Consider the following 17,584-nt stretch of genomic DNA (forward strand, 5'->3'; position numbering starts at 1 on the left):
TCCACTCTCCACATTTCAGTGTTGGTGATCTCTCTAAATATGTGATTTTGATTATGAGTGTCTCACATCTGCTCAAAATTCTTTAACGTTTCCCTTGTCCTTTAAGAGAAAGTCCAAACTCTTTAGCAGTTTATTTGTATATACTTTACCAGTTAGCTTACAAGGATAGTGCTTATGCCAGAAATCCTACAATACTGCATGAACTAAAACTGGGGCACAAGAAGAAAAGAAAACAAAAGTACACGCTCCCAGTCTTTCTCTGGCTAAATTCGAATTGTCTATTGGGATTCTCCTTTACAGAACATCTTCTCACCTTCCAGAAACCTTTGCTGATAACTGGTCAGGGCCAGGTGTCACCCCATGAGCTTCCATACCACACAGTGCAGGACTCTTTGAGAGCACGGTATCATAGCACTGTTAAAACTGTCAGCCCCTTGAGATGATGAATTCCTCCAGGACATGAGCTAAATTTCAACCCTTACTCTTTATATCCCCAGCATTTGGTACAGTGAGACACATAATAGATGCTCAATAAATATTTACTGAACTAATGAATGTACCAAGAGAAAAAAATAATATCACTAGAAACCAGCACCCAAAGATTTAATTACTAGAGATTGGCACAATGTGATGAACTCTGTTGTAGTTCTCTCTCATACACTTACTATTTACTATTTCATATTAACAGCAATACTTACTGTGATCTCTGTGCCATAAGCAACTCATTTTTTGCAAATTCGAAGTCTTTTGAACCCTCACTTATAAAAGTGTCTCTTCCGGATGGCCTTCTTCCTTTCTGGACTTCTACTGGATGATTAAATCTAAAATAATGATCTCCACCAAGAATCACTCGATCACCCTAAAGCACACAAAAGAATTAACTACTTGAGGTGAGTCTCAACCAAAAATTACACGAGAAAATTCATTATGCCCAACAATTCAATATAGTCTAGTGTTAATGATAAACATAAACATCACAGCAACTAACATTTATTACTTTTTGTTGTTGTTTCGGGACAGAGTCTTGCTATGTCACCCAGGCTGGAGCGCAATGGCAGTTTCAGCTCATTGCAACCTCGGCTTCCCAGGTTCAAGCAATTCTCCTGCCTCAGCCTCCTGAGTAGCTGGGATTACAGGTGCATGATACCATGCCCAGCTAATTTCTGCATTTTTAGTAGAGATGGAGTCTCACCATGTTGGCTAGGCTGTTCTCAAACTCTTGACCTAGTGAGCCACCCACCTCAGCCTCCCGACATTTATTACTCTGTATATACCAAACACTGCATTAAGCACATTACATATACAGTCGTATGTCTCCTAACAACAGGGATATGTTCTGAGAAATGCACTGTTAGATGATTTCATAGTTGTGTGAACATCATGGAATGTACTTACACAATCCTAGATGGTATAGCCTACTACACATCTAGACTATATGGTATAGCCTATTGCTCCTAGTTACAAACCTGTACAGCATGTTACTGTACTGGAGAGTGTAGGCATCTATAACACAATGGTAAATATTCGTATATCTAAACAGAAAAAAATAGAGTAAAAATACAGTGTTACAGTGTTATTGGACCACTGTTGTATATGTGGTCCCTCACTACCCAAAGCATCATCCTGAGGTGCGTGACTGCAGGTTATCACATTTACGACTCACGACAACTCAGTGAGATACATATAAGCACGCCCATTTTAGGAATGAGGAAACTAAAGAGCACAAAGCTTAATAACAACGGATATTCTTTGAGAGCTTAATATTTGCAGATACTGTTCTAAGAACTATACACACAAATTATTATTTCTGCTGATCCTTCGCTATCCCTGAAAGGCAGGATATATAAAATCACAATGTGTCTGGGTTCGCCTGCAATATACTGCTGACATTTGTTCTCCTGATGTAATGATTAATAATGATCTCAAAAGTGTCCTGACTTGGGTGATATTGTTTAATCACCTAGTTAAATAAATTGCCAAAAGTCACATAGCAATGGCAAAGCCAGGGTTTCAACCCTATCTAGTCTGATTCTAAAGCCTAGTTCTTTATAGGACACATAATGATACTGTTAGTGGTCAGCTCTTCAGGTTCTGATTCATATAAATGTAACTTCTGTCTTTGCACAAAAGAAAGCAATTAATAGGAAAATTAATTTTTGAAACAAAAAAGTCCTTAATCTACTTCAACACCCTTACCTTATAGAGAAAACTACAACTCAAAGAAATTAAATGGCTTGTCTAAAGTCAAACAGCTTCTTATATTGTAGCACCCATCCACTTACATGATGTAATACTGTGAGTTCCAAAATATGTTTTCCATTTATGTATGTCTTTGCTTCCCCAACTGGGATAATACTCACTGTTCCACCAAAATTTTTGATAGTACTGTTAAAATAAGAAACACATTGTTACAATTATAGAACACACTAAAACATAAGAAAAAGGCAATATGGAATAATTCTTCTTGAGCTATTCCTTTGGTGTTAAGGTTCATACCAATATGTAACAATAACTTAAGATTATTTTATTTTTCTCCAACTAGATTTTTTGTTATTGTTGTTGTTTTGAGACAGACGGAGTCTTGCTCTATTGCCTTGGCTGGAGTGTAGTGGTGCAATCTCAGCTCACTGCAACCTCTGCCTCCTAGGTTCAAACAATTCTCCCACCTCAGCATCCAGAGTAACTGGAATTACAGGCACCCACCACTATGCCCAGCTAATGTTTGTATTTTAGTAGAGACGGGGTTTTGTCATGTTGGCCAGGCTGGTCTCGAACTTCTGGCCTGAAGTGATCCACCTTCCTCAGCCTCCCAAAGTGCTGGGATTACAGGCATGAGCCACTGCACCCAGCCTCCAACTAGATTTTGAAGTTTGGTGTAAAAAGCCTGGCCTCTAGCAATCCGATCCACCAGTTGTGGAAACATTTTTCATTGGGTGTATTTTCATTACAACTTCTTTGAAAAACAAACAAAAAACTTCCCCCCAAAATTTAAAAAAAAAAAAACCTCAAGGAAAAAACATTAACACATTGACAATGATTTCTTTTGAATAAAACATAAAACAGTTTTAAGTGCTTTTTAATTTTCTAAGCTGATGGTTTTACATATGAGCTTTAAAAACAGAAAGAACAAATATGTTCCCCTCTTGAAAAAAGTGGGGTACTACAGAGGAAGAAAAGCACGGAGATGAAAACATACTCAAGTCACCTAATTAACTGGATGATAAGGTGATACTGTGGAAAATCAGCTATAAGTGCTATATATTTCTTTGAGTCTGTTTATTCAGAGAATAGGAAATAAACTCCAAAGTCCAATTCATCTTTGGATTAACTGGATAGAAAGAAAAGGAAAACTGTGACAAAAGCTGAGTCCTAACCAAAGACCTTTTTAGCTGTTGATTAGGCTCCAAGATCTGTAATTGGAGAATAATAGTTCAATTAAAGCATCTAGAGAAAAGTATATAGAAAAAAACAGTTCATCCTTAGGCACTACATCCCTCCCACCAGTCTAGTGTCTTATCCAGGTGAAGGTTTACACCATGTGTGCTTGTTCTGATCCCCTTCCTTTCCTAATTCTGTCTACTCTGCTCTCAAAATTCCATGGCCTACCATTCTGGACTCCCCACAATCTGGCTTCAACCACCAACCTCCCTCATCTGCCACTATTTTCCCATAAGAACTCCATTTCACACTCAACCAACCATATGAATACTCTGAATTTGCCTTAATGCCAGCTTTCCTTTATTTGAGTCATTCCTTCCAGAGGTTGCGAAAAGTCACATCCTCTCCCTTATTGCAACCATTCTTGAAGGTGCAACTTAGAGTCCTCCAAGAAGCTATTCTTTAGGGCTTAAGTTAGAAGTCAATTCTGCCTTCTCTTTACTTTTAAGTAGTAAGTATGCAGTACTCATCTAACACTTAATATGCATTAATGGACACTGAAGTTCTTTTTTTCCCTTTCACATGACCAGCTTCAGCCATGGAGTTCTTTCATTCATTAGGCCTCCAAGAGCCAGTTACGTGTCAGCAATGAAGACAGACACGAAACCAGCTCTCATGAAGTTCATGGTCTACTGAATGAGATAAACTGACGAACGGAATAAAAATGAAAGTAGAGAGTTAGAGGCAAGCAGGGGGCTTCCAAGTTCCTTAGTGGACTCTTAACTCTTTGGGAGCATGTTCTGTATCTTTGCCACAGATGTTAATAATACTGTATTTATTTGTTAAATAACATAATTAATAGAAAAACAAAAGAACCTAAAGAAAATGAGGATATGCCCTGCCAGATATAAAGATTCATGGCCAGGTGCAGTGGCTCACACCTATAATCCCAGAACTTTGGGAGGCCAAGGTGGGTGAATCACCTGAGGTCAGGAGTTCAAGACCAGGCTGACCAACATGGCAAAACTGTTGCTACTAAAAATACAAAAATCAGTTGGGCATGGTGGCATGCACCTATAATCCCAGCTACTAGGAAGTCTAAGGCACGAGAATCGCTTGAACCCAGGGCTGGAGGGTACAGTGAGCCAAGATCATATCACTGCACTCCAGCCTGGGTGACAGAATGAGGCTGCATCTCAAAAAAAAAAAAAAAGGATATAAAGATTCATTACAGGCCAAGTGCGGTAGCTCATACCTGTAATCCCAGCACTTTGGGAGGCTGAGATGGGCAGATCACCTGAGGTCAGGAGTTTGAGACCAGCCTGGCCAATATGGTGAAACCCCATCTCTACTAAAAATACAAAAATTTCCCAGGTGTGGTAGTGGGTGCCTATAATCCTAGCTACTCGGGAGGCTGAGGCAGGCAGGAGAATTGCTTGAACCCAGGAGGCAGAGGTTGCAGTGAGCTGAGATGGTGCCATTGCACTCCAGCCTGAACAAACCAAAACTCCATCAAAAAAGAAAAGAACGAAAGAAAGATTGATTCTTTACAAAGCTCAAGTAAGTAAGACTGTCGGGTATTAGTAGGAAGAAACAGATTCCCATATTTTTAGAAATTTTTGTAGGAGTACTATAGATTCCAAAAGAAGCAATAAACTATTTAATATACAGTACTGGGAGAAACGGCTATTCATGTGGAAAATAAATGAACACAATGCCAATGGGAATAAAAATTGGTAATCATTTTGGAAAATAATTTGAAATTATCTACTAAAGTTGAATATGTACATATTCTACAACCTATTATCTTTATTCTTAAAAAGTGCTTCCTAAATTTTATAAGAGATAAATTCATACAATGGAATACTTCATAGCAGTGAAAATAAAACAGGACCAATGTACATAAATCTCAGAAACACAATGCGGAGTCACAAAAGTTTACATACATTATCATTCCAACAACATATACAAGTATCATTCCATTCATATGAACAAAATTAACATAAAACATTTTTAAATTGGTCAATCTAACCAAAAATTCTGCTATGTAAGATAGATGGTCTACTTTCATGTGCATCATTATAACTGCAAAAAAGATATTATTCTTCAATCAACCAATCAAGTACGCCAAAACAAAAACAGAGAGAGCATTACAATGCACTTTATATTAAGAGTAACTGACCTTATCATCCTTACAAATCATTCAGAATGTATGTTTTTCCTGGCCAAACAACAAGCTTGAAGAATTATACCAAACGGTCAGCATCAATGAATATGCCATGAAGGAAACCACATGTTATCAAGATATAGAACAGATGCCTTTTTTTTTTTAGAGGATTAACATACCAATGATCATCAGCAATCAGCACCCCAGATAACTGAATATCATGGCTTGAGTCTGGTTTATACTTTCCGACTGTAGTTGTTCCTTCTTTTATCATATATAGCAGCATCTCTGATAGTTGTGGATCTTCATTCAGATTAACAAGGTTTGGTAAATGATTGTCCATTTGAAATGTAATTCCTGCTTTCTGGTAGAAGTCAGAAAAAGAAATTAATCTTAATCACAGTATGAAATTGTTAAATTTACCTAAAACAAATAGTCTATATTAAACATTAGAACAATTCTATAAGAAGTCTCAATAAACTAGATTTTTACGTTTTTTTTTTTTTTTTTTTTTTTGAGACGGAGTCTCATCCTGTCGTCCAGGCTGGAGTGCAGTGGTACAATCTTAGCTCACTGCAACTTCTGCCTCCCAGGTTCAAGGGATCCTCTTGCTTCAGCCTCCCAAGTAGCTGGGACTACAGGCACGTGCCACTGCACCCGGCTAATTTTTGTATTTTTAGTAGAGACAGGGTTGTGTCACGTTGGCCAGGCTGGTCTCAAACTCCTGACCTCAGGTGATCACCCGACTCGGCCTCCCCAAGTGTTGGGAGTACAAGCGTGAGCCACCACACCCGGCCATAAACATTTTTTAGACTCTCTCCTCCTTCCTTAGAATCTCTCCTTTGTGACCTCCCTGTAACTGTTACCTTCTTTGTCCTTCACCATCCTCAGTCTACTCATATATCAATCTATCATCACTAAATTCTGTCTATTCTTACTGACTGGCCATCTTTAGAATAGATCAGTTTCTTTCGTTGCATCTTCATTGCCGTCACCTTAGTCAGGCCCCTGTCAACTCACACCAAAACTACTGAAGCAGTCTCCTGATCACTGTCAACACCTTCTGTTATCAAGCCATCTCATATCCTAAGCCAGATTAATTCTCTTGAAAGGGTACCCTCAAAATGTAAATTCCCTGGTCACTTTCAACAGCTTCTCACTTCCGACAGGATAAAACTTGATTTCCTTGGCCTGGAAATCAAGTCCTTCATAAACTAATCATAACGTATCTTTCCAATTTTATCTCCTTATGATCTAATATAAACTACTTCCAATAAAAATGATCTACACACCCTTTCTAAAGACACCTCAAACTTTTCTACCTTTACTTTCACAAAATTTCCTCTCCAGAGAATGTTCTCTTCCTTTTCTCTTCCTATTAAAATCTTATGCAAACTTCAAAGCCCATCTCAAATGCCACCTCTTCTATGAGGTTGGACTGGCCATGCCCAAGGAATTTTCCTTCCTTCTCCTGAATTCTTATAGTACTGTCCCACTGCCAATCACTTGAAATACTTTTCATTACATAAGTTTCAACCATATGAAACTGCCAGTGTTCAACCATTCTTTACCTACAAAAATGGAATTGCTTATGGCTTAATCTAATGAAATCATGTTGCATTTTAGTCTTCTATTTACATTTTGTAAATCTCTCTCTGGATCACAAGCTCTCTGAGGGATGAAACTGTATTTAATCACCTTGGCTTCCCCTGTTCCTGGCATGGCATAGACATTTAATATGTATCTGTGAAACCAAAGTAAATATAACAAGATGGTTTATTCATACTCTTAACTTTTCAACTAGCTTATGGGCTAGCTCTAAGCAATCAATCTTGATCTTAACATTTCTTATATTAATTTTCCTTATGGTATTGCTTTGTACAGAGGCAGTATACAGTAAGTATTTGAAACATTAAATTTACATGCATTGGCATATTGGCAATATTTATTTCTTGGAATATTTCTTTTATTTTCAAATCAGTTGAGAAAGTTGAAATGATACCTGTAACTCTTTTGTTTCTTGAAGTTTTCTTTTCTCAGCTTGTTCAAACTTTTCTTTCCATACTCTTTCCAAAGACAAAGAAAATAAGAGTTAAAAACATCCAGATATATAAGATTGAGAGTCAAGAGACAATCAGTGAAAATTAGGGAACTACCCAGTAATATTTAAAATATGATAGTCTGGGACTGGGCTGCTCTATTCATAAGGAAGGTAGGGAAAAACACTCAGTATCCTCTTGGGGTCCCTACCAGTCCTATGATTCCAGAGCAACACACTTAACATTTAAAGGACTGACTATATTCTACCTCTGCATTTCTGCCATGTCTCTCTCCTGCTGATGCAGTTTCATTCTTAAGGATGTTATTTCCTGCCGACAGAGCCTGTATCGTTCGGGGTCAATATTCCGATTGTTTCTCTGAGCGGCTTTTAGCTTTTCAATTTCTGCCTTCAATTCTGAAGATTTATACAAAGATGCATGAAAATTACATTTAATATATAATGATTTCCAAAGTAAGCACAATCCTACAATCTTCTATTTCATTTGAGGTTTTTAATACAGTATCACTAAATAAAACAGAATATTGGAAAAATCAGCTTTACTTTTATAGCCCATAAATCTTTACTTAGTCTTAATATGAAATATGCTCCCATATTAATGATCTTTCCCTGTTCATAAGTAGAAAAGCTATATAATATATTGACCAAAGTGGGACACTTTTGAGAGGCAAAGGGGGAATTGTTAAAGTGAAAGTAAGTTTATTTAAAAAGTAAAGGAATAAAAGAATGCCTACTCGCTAGGCAGAGCAGCCAAGATCAAAGATTTTTCAAGCTAGAATTCAGAATACTTATTTTATTTTATTTTACTTTATTTTTGAGACAGAGTCTCACTGTCACCCCAGGCAGAGTGTAGTGGTGCAATCTCAGCTCACTACAACCAACCTCCACCTCCCGGGCTCAAGCAATTCTCCTGCCTCAGCCTCCTGAGCAGCTGGGATTACAAGCACCCACCAGCATGCCCAGATAATTTTTGTATTTTTAGTAGAGATGGGGTTTCACCATGTTGGCCAGGCTGCTCTCAAACTCCTGACCTCAAGTAACCCGCCTGCCTTGGCCTCCCAAAGTGCTGGGATTACAGGCATGAGCCACTATGCCCAGCCTGGAATACTTATTTTTAATGAAAACAGTCCCACTCGTGAAATAGAAGGGATCCAAAAGTGAAAGGATGGATCAGAACAGAGAAAACAGATTCTTCCCTGGCTCACACATCTGAAATGTCTATCACCTTCTGCTGCTAAAAAGGGCCAGAAGACAAAGGGTCATGAAAAAATGATAGTTCTATATCAGCAAAGATAGAACTGTACACATCAAGAAATCTTGCAGGCATTAAAATCTATTCTAAATTGATGATTAGCTAGAGATAAAGAGAAAGCAGTATTTAGCATCAGTAAGTTCAGCCTATGTTAGAAACTCAAGCTTAAATTGCCTTTGGATCAATGAACTAAGCATGAGCAGAGCTAGTACATAAAATGACAATGGAAGAAAGGTCATAAAAGAAAAATAACAAATAGTTTCATTGGTATTTTGCTGTACACATCTATGACTCGGTATGTACATTTATTGTTTAATGCTTGCTGTTTCCCCTTTACCCATATTCTGTTTTCTGTGGGGTTTTTTTCTGATTGTTTTCCTCCTTATTACTTATTCTCTTTCACTCTGTCCTTCTACCTATCATACTCCATCACTATAGGCTAATGACTAGAATCTATTAAAATAGGTATAGAAAAAAACCTTTGATTTTCATAAATTACATATTTTAAGACTACAACTAATATTTGAGACTAAACTGTGGCAAAATACTTTTTAAATTCTGAGAAAATATTCACCTCTAATTAACTTAGCATTCGTATCTTCATTTACTTTGGCAATGTTGACTATTAAACGGGCTTGGTTAGCATATCTAAGTGTGCTTAATGTTTCTTCTATGTTGCTGGCAGCGGGACTAATCGTAGCAATCATTGCAGTTTTTGAATTTCCACCCAGACTTTCTTTTAACAGCCTGCAAGAAAAAAAAAGTCATAATTAGACTTTGCTTCTACAACAATCTAATAACAGTAATTATCTAGAAAGCACAAAACAAACTAATAGGGTATATAATACAGTATTATTATAGTCTACTCAAATACCATTTAAAACTTTTACTGGTATTTGTAACGATTTCTAGATCTCATAAACACTTTTTTTCTCTTACACTTTTTATATTGTTTCATGAGGTAATAGTCTGTGCAGACTTTAAAATGTGGTTAACCCCCCAATATTTCTTAAGATACCTCTCCTCTTACAAGACTGTGAGCTACATAGGGAAGGGACTATGTGGCTTGGTCATCTTTGTATTTCCAGTGCTATCACAACCTTTTGATGCAGGTGCTCAATAAATGTTGAAAATGATGAATGAACATTGAAACAAAAATTCTATATTGTACTATATGCAAAATCTTTAGAGGAAAAAGAGAGTATGAGACTTAAAACATGTATTAGTGCAGAAGGAATGTCACTATTTTTAACTTTCGTAAGACATGAAAAAAATAAGATTTTCCCTTATAGGTTTCAAGGTGGCAACCACATAATAATAAACCAATTATAAAGACAGATTACCCTCAAGTAGAGATGCAGTCCTTACCATAACTGTATATTAATGCCTGTATACTAACTGTGTATTAATATCAGAACTGAATATTAAATCCATACAGATGTAATCTGAATGTAACATACTGAAAATTAAATCTACATTCATTAATGAAAACATTTATTGAGCACCCACATATTAGCACTGTGTGCTACGCAAACAAAATGATTCAATTTCTCTTTATACAACTAGCAATATGTTTGGTAGTACCATATACGTTCAAACATCAGGGACAAATAATAGTTAACTACAAGAATAATTATTTACACTCATATGGTACATATTATGTACTAAGAATTTTACACTAATAATTTAATCCTCACTTACCCCTAAAAGGTATTGATTTTGTCCGTATTTTACAGATGAGGAAACAGGCTAGAATATTAAGTAATTTGCCCAAAGTCACAGGGCTTTTAAGATGTTAAACTGAGATTCAAATCCAGGTAGTTTGGCTCTAGAATTCATAATGCTTACCACTTTTCTCCATCCCAAAGTTAATGAAGTCAGTCTATCATTCTTTTCCCCATAGTATTCACTATATTTTATGCAATTCTTTGTAATTCGAAAGATACTTGCCATGTAAGAACAGATTCACGATAAGGAATAAAAACTCTCTTTTGGTTTGCTTGTTCAGAGAGTGCAGATATAACTTTTCCCAAAGTTAGCAAGGACTTATTAATACTCACACCTTCCTGCATACAAGGAAAAAAGAAACTTAAAATAACTTCTCAACAAGAAATTTATTTTACAAAACATACTTCTCCCCTCATATGTCTGAGTAAATACTTTTTTCTTTTCTTTTTTTTTTGAGATAAGGGTCTCGCTCTGTTGCCCAGGCTGGAGTGCAGTGGCATAAACACGGCTCACTGGAGCCTCGACCATCCAGGCTCAAGTGATCCTCCCACCTGAGTCTCTTGATTAGCTGGGACTACAGACACATGCCACAACGCCTGTCTATAAATACTTTTTTCTATAAACTACCAACTTTCTTATGACTCAAAATTTATTTTCTTTCCTTTTTTGTTTTTGTTTTTTTGAGATGGAGTCTTGCTCTGTCACAGGCTGCAGCGCAGTGGCACTATCTGGGCTCACTGCAACCTCTGCCTTCCAGGTTCAAGCAATTCTCCTGCCTCAGCCTCCTGAATAGCTGGGATTACAGGTGTGCACTATCATGCCCAGCTAAGTTTTGTATTTTCAGTAGGGACAGGGTTTCATTGTGTTGACCAGGATAATCTCGATCTCTTGACCTTGTAATCCACCTGCCTCAGCTTTACAGGCATGAGCCACCACATTAGGCAAAAATTTATTCTTTTTTTTTTTTTTTTTTTTTTTGAGACGGAGTTTCGCTCGTTACCCAGGCTGGAGTGCAATGGCGCGATCTCGGCTCACCGCAACCTCCGACTCCTGGGTTCAGGCAATTCTCCTGCCTCAGCCTCCTGAGTAGCTGGGATTACAGGCACGCGCCACCATGCCCAGCTAATTTTTTGTATTAGTAGAGACGGGGTTTCACCATGTTGACCAGGATGGTCTCGATCTCTTGACCTCGTGATCCACCCGCCTCGGCCTCCCAAAGTGCTGGGATTACAGGCTTGAGCCACCGCGCCCGGCCCAAAAATTTATTCTTTAAAAATTAGTCATAACCAAAAAGTATGTATCTCTTTTCCAACCACAGCATTGCAGTCTATAAACTGCAGATAAAGATACATTTTGGGGGGTTAAGTGTATTAAGTTTGTATTCTCCTTAAAAATAATGACCTCAGGAATACATTTCATCAAAAGGAGAAAAGCATCTCATTTACCTTTAGTCGATCTCCATTAGTGTGAGCCGCAGAGCAGCGCTCACTGCCTGCCAGATCTATTAGGTTAATTCGACTCATTATTCTGTGATCGTGTTCTTCCCCTTCCACAAACTCTGTCTACAGCAAAATGATATTAAATGAAAATAATTTAAGTTCTATGACTTGCTATCAATAGAGGTTTTATAAAGGGAAAGTTGTACAAGATTACGCATCAGTCATTTATTTTTAAAATCGTCCCTTCTTTTTTTTTGAGACAGGGTCTCGCTCTGTCACTCAGGCTGGAGTGCAGCAGCATGATCACAGCTCACTGCAGCCTCAATCAGCTGCGTTCAAGCAATTCTCCCACCTCAGGTTCCCAAGTAGCTGGGACTAGAGGCATGCACTGCTACACCTGCTAACTTTTTTATTTTTAGTACGGACAAGGTCTCACTATGTTGCTCAGGCTGGTCTTAAACTCCTGAGCTCAAGAGATCCTCCTGCCTCGGCCTCCAAATTGCTGGGATTACAGGAGTGAGCCACCGCAGCTGGCCTAAAACCATCCCTTGGTAAATCTGTGATAATTTATAACATAAAAATATTCACATGGTCTACTGAAAAGAATATATTGAGCAGTGGATGGATTATGCCAAAATAAAAGAAATTGCTTTAGAGATTAAAATCTGTAACCACTCAGTTATATTATGGAAATAATAATAGAGAAAAAGTTTAATGCACAAAGATGTTGCTTATCCCAGCATTATAACAGCAAAACATTTAAAAATAATACAAATGTCCAACAGTAGAGAAAACCTTGAGGAACTGTAAGAGCTAATGGAATATTATACACCTATTAAAAATTACTTTATAAAAATTTTAATAACATAAAATTGTTACAGATTTTAACAGTGTGATTTTAGTGAATTTAATTGTGATGGTAAAAAAAACCTGAAAGATTATATACCAAAATGTTTAGAGGGGTTTATCTGAATAGTAGAACCTGTGGCTAAATTTTTAAAAGTCTTTTACTTTCTGATGTTTTTCTAAATACTTGCATAATTACTATATATTATGTAAAATATACTATAATATGTTGATATGCTCATATCAATGATATCACGATAACAAGCATCTATTACTGATTTAAAAATTTGGTAAACAGTATACTGCTGTACATCATTTGGTCATTGACCAAAAGTCATTCAAACTTAGGTATATTTCCTACAATCAAATTAAGTGTATATATTTATACGACTGTACTTTTATGTTTTAATTTAAAGAAGACAATAAGAAAAACATGAAACTTAAATGTATTTACTATCTTGCTTGTGGAAAAAAAATACCTTGGTCTGGGTCATCACCAGGGTGAAAACTGAATGAGATCGGGAACTTTTATCATTCATACCAGTAGCAGCAGTAGCTCTCTGTTTATTTCCCAGTTCTAGCCAACTCTTATTAGAAAAAAGGAAGGCAGATCAGATCAGCAGACTGTAATTCATTAGTATAAAAATTAAGAGAGGTAACATATACACATTTGTAATTAATTTATAAAATTAAATGAGTATTTATCTTTTAATAATTTGTATTATCATTGCCTTTTTTTCTGACGTAGAAATCTGAGGCAGGAAATAATAACTTTAAAAGGCATATAACTCTAAGCTTACATGAAGGTCAGTATTTATTTTAAATATGAAGAGCAATTATTTTGATTAAAACTTAACAAACAAATGTTTGTGATAAATTAAGGAAACTAATCTTTTATTTGTAAAACAACAATTAAGAAAAAATATTCTTATGAATATTTAGGATTATGCTCTATCTAGTGAAAAGAAGACAAAATACAATCAGTCTTACCTGGATATCAGCATAAGAACTGACAACATTCCTATTTTTAAGAAGTGAAAAGACAAAATCAATTTTACTGATGGTTATACTCTTGTTCCATAAAGTAATGATAACATTTCAATTACATAATTACTCTCTGAAGATCACAACGGACTAATTCATGAATATTATTTTGCTGATTCTCCCAGAATCTTTTATTTTTCCCATTCTTAAAGGACAGGAAATGAAACAATGCTTTAATCTTAACAAAAAGTATGATTTTTCTTAACACAATGAAGCACCTTAGCATTTTAACACAATATTCAAGTCTAAATCACAATACCAAAAGATATACTTTAACACATATGTATATGCATAGGCATATTTATATGTGGGTGTATGTGGGTCCCAATACAATCCCAGATGTATTAAATGCAGCTGAGTTAATAATCACTTTTCCTTTCCTTTAAGAAAGAATTTGGAGTGTTGAAAAAGAAAGTAAGTGACTCTTGGTAAGTATCAAACTCTTAACTCTTGTTACTACCTTCTGTTTAGCTTAGAGTCATAGGTATAAAAAAGCAGGTTGAGAGGGAAGATTTAATTAATGATGAAAGGAAGGGGTAAAAGGGAGAAAAAGCAAATATTTACTTCATACTCAGTATAATGAATACTCCATGCCAGATACTTTACAGGTACTGTGAAAGATACAAGCAAGTGTAAAAACAAATAACTAACACTCTATGGAAAGAGGGAAAACTTAACTGGGCAATATCAAGGGTAGAAGTCTAAATACTTACCCAGGGTTTCCAAGCTAGGAAGGCCAATGGGAATACAATAAAGACTATGGGAGAGTAACATTCACTCTATTCGTTTTATCCTCCTTGCCCTTGCTGAGCCAAACACTTACATTGACAGTGCTTCAACATATGGTCCATAAACAGGATGTTCCCTCACTCTCAGCTAGTAGAAGCAAATACATGAATCATTAGGAGTATGACAGATATTTCATATAATTTTAAATGCTCACTTTTTCTGTATCTTGAGTTTAAGGTAAGAGATTTATCTTTATTTTATCCAGGGGGAAAAAAAATAACACAAAAGCTCTCACAAAAACAAATCTGTAAGGCATTAGGAAACAGCTTAGATATAAAAAACTGTTTATAGTAGCACAATATGCAACAACATAGTGTAGCATCAAATGTCTCACTAGTTTTTTATTCTTAAAAGACTGCTATTAGAATTGTCTAATAGAGCAGATGTCTTACTGGTTTTCTTGTTTGTTTTGTTTTTTGAGATGGAGTCTTACTCTGTCACCCAGGCTGGAGTGCAGTGGTGCAATCTTGGCTCACTGCAACCTCCACATCCCTGATTCAAGCCATTCTCCTAACTCAGCCTCCTGAGTAGCTGAGATTACAAGACAGCAGCACCACACTGGCAAACTTTTGTAGCCATGGTGAGACGGGGTTTCACCATGTTGGCCAGGCCTGTCTGGAACTCCTGACCTCAAGCAATCCTGCCACCTCGACCTCCTAAAGTGCTGGGATTACAGGCATGAGCCGCTGAACCCAGCTTGTCTTCCTAGTTTTCCAGTAAGACATCTGAATGTTAAATCTTGCGTAGCTATGGTTTATACACTTTTAAATGCTCTCTAAAACATACTTGTTAAATTTCAGACATTAAAATATTTCTGACTGGGCACGGTGGCTCACACCTGTAATCCCAGCACTTTGGGAGGCTGAGGTGGGAGAATCACGAGGTCAGGAGTTTGAGACCACCCTGGCCAACATGGTGAAACCCCATCTCTTTTGTAAAAATGCAAAAAATTAGCTGGGCATGATGGTGAGTGCCTGTAACCCCAGCTACTCAGGAGGAGGTTGAGGCAGGAGAATCGCTTGAACCTGGGAGGTGGAGGTTGCAGTGAGCCAAGATTGCACCACTGCACTCCAGCCTGGGGGACAGAGACTCTGTCTCAAAAAAACGCTTAAACATATAGAAATTATAGAAGCAAATGTCAAGTTTTGTTTAAGCTTCTTGATCTTGCCAATAGTAAACTGCATGACCACAGGCAAGTGAAGAAGGCAGCTGACGTCTTTAGATTTTTTTTTATTGTGCTCCAAGGTTCACTGCAAACTTAAAAATTTTAAATTTGAATAGCAGTTTTTTAAAAAGATGTATAATTGTGAAACTTTCTATTTCACAGATTATCTACAAGGTATGAATTTGCTAAATAATCCACTGAAATACATATTCTATAATAAAAATACAATTTTTAAAACTTTTACTATGTTTTGGCTTATAGACTATTAGAAATCTGGTGTTCAACTTATGAGGTCCAACTAAATCTTGGAACAAATATTTTATCTTTAGTTTTACACAATTCTTGATCAATATAAAGAGGTTAAATCTAATAACTAATTTAATTTCTACTAATGATAATGTTCTGCCTCTTTTCTTTCTTTTTTGGAGACAGTCTCACTCTGTTGCTCAGGCTGGAGTATAGTGGAGCGATCTTGGCTCAATGCAGCCCCCACCTCCCGTGTTAAAGCAATTCTCCTGCCTCATCCTCCCGAGTAGCTGGGATTACAGGCACACGCTACCATGCCTAGCTAATTTTTTTGTATTTTAGTAGAGACAAGGTTTCACTGTGTTGCCCAGGCTGGCCTCGAACTCCTGAACTCAGGCAATCCACCCTCCTCAGCCTCCCAAAATGCTGGGATTATAGGGGTGAGCCACTGCACCTGGCCAATGTTCTGCTTATTTCCTAAATTAGACTGCAGTTTCAAGCATATGCTATCATAGAATTACAGTAAAAATTTAAGCTATATCATCTGGAGAACTCATATAATTAGATGCATTTATAATAACAGAAATTCAAAACCAATAATAAATTGTTTTAATCTTACTGGTTGCTTTCTCTGCCCATTTTCACCTTTACAAACCAGAAGGTCATGAATTTTTTCATTATATACTTCAAAGAAGCTCATTTCAATGTGATAGCTGACCTAGTAGGAATAGAAACAGCATATAATTTATTTTAATGTTTTACAAATCATATCTGTGATTAGGATCTAGTATCCAAAATATATAAATATATAAAAATATCTTACAACTCAACAACATAAAGACAAACAGCCCAATTTTAAAATGCACAAAGGACTTGAATAGACATTTCTCTAAAGAAGATGTACAAATGGCAAACAAGCACATGAAAAGATGCTCAACATCACTTCGCAGTAGAGAAATGCAAATTAAAATCATGATGAAAAACCAATTCACACCCACTAAGATGGCAATAATAATAATAATAAGTGGAAAGCAACAACTGTCGGTGAGGGTGTAGAGAAACTGGAACCCTCCTCCATCGATAGTGGAGGTACAGCCACTCTGGAAAATAACTGACAGTTCCTCAAAAGGTTAAAAACAGAATTACTGAGCTGGGTACAGTGGCTCACACCTGTAATCCCAGGACTTTGGGAGGTGAAGGTTGGTGGATCACTTGAGGTCAGCAGTCCGAGACCAGTCTGGCCAACATGGTAAAACCCCACCACTACTAAAAATACAAAAATTAGCTGGGCATAGTGGTGGGCAATGGTAGTCCCAGCTGCTCGGGAGGCTGAGGCAGGAGAATCACTTGAACCCAGAAGGCAGAGGTTGCAGTGAGCTGAGATCACGCCACTGCAGTCCAGCCTAGGAGTCAGAGCAAGACTCCATCTCAAAAAAATAAAAAAAAAAATAGGATTACCATAGAAATTTAG

The 17,584-nt window shown here is 36.9% G+C and overlaps 1 protein-coding gene across 1 annotated transcript in view; it reads right to left on the minus strand.

Moving 5' to 3' along the window:
* The window catches only part of KIF14 (kinesin family member 14), a 64,457-nt gene that overhangs the window by 35,975 nt on the left and 10,898 nt on the right, over positions 1 to 17,584 (minus strand). Inside the window, exons 5-16 of the mRNA XM_012459565.2 lie at positions 16,733 to 16,831; positions 14,737 to 14,789; positions 13,860 to 13,890; positions 13,349 to 13,456; positions 12,030 to 12,146; positions 10,807 to 10,922; positions 9,431 to 9,603; positions 7,853 to 8,000; positions 7,548 to 7,611; positions 5,725 to 5,909; positions 2,283 to 2,385; positions 699 to 859 (exon numbers count right to left, since the gene is read on the minus strand). Coding sequence (XP_012314988.2) covers positions 699 to 859; positions 2,283 to 2,385; positions 5,725 to 5,909; positions 7,548 to 7,611; positions 7,853 to 8,000; positions 9,431 to 9,603; positions 10,807 to 10,922; positions 12,030 to 12,146; positions 13,349 to 13,456; positions 13,860 to 13,890; positions 14,737 to 14,789; positions 16,733 to 16,831 — 1,358 coding nt within the window. The remainder of the gene's footprint in view (positions 1 to 698; positions 860 to 2,282; positions 2,386 to 5,724; positions 5,910 to 7,547; positions 7,612 to 7,852; positions 8,001 to 9,430; positions 9,604 to 10,806; positions 10,923 to 12,029; positions 12,147 to 13,348; positions 13,457 to 13,859; positions 13,891 to 14,736; positions 14,790 to 16,732; positions 16,832 to 17,584) is intronic.

Source organism: Aotus nancymaae, unplaced genomic scaffold (genome assembly GCF_030222135.1).
Source record: "Aotus nancymaae isolate 86718 unplaced genomic scaffold, 86718_ANA_hifiasm-v0.15.2.pri h1tg000039l, whole genome shotgun sequence".
Lineage (NCBI taxonomy): Eukaryota > Metazoa > Chordata > Mammalia > Primates > Aotidae > Aotus > Aotus nancymaae.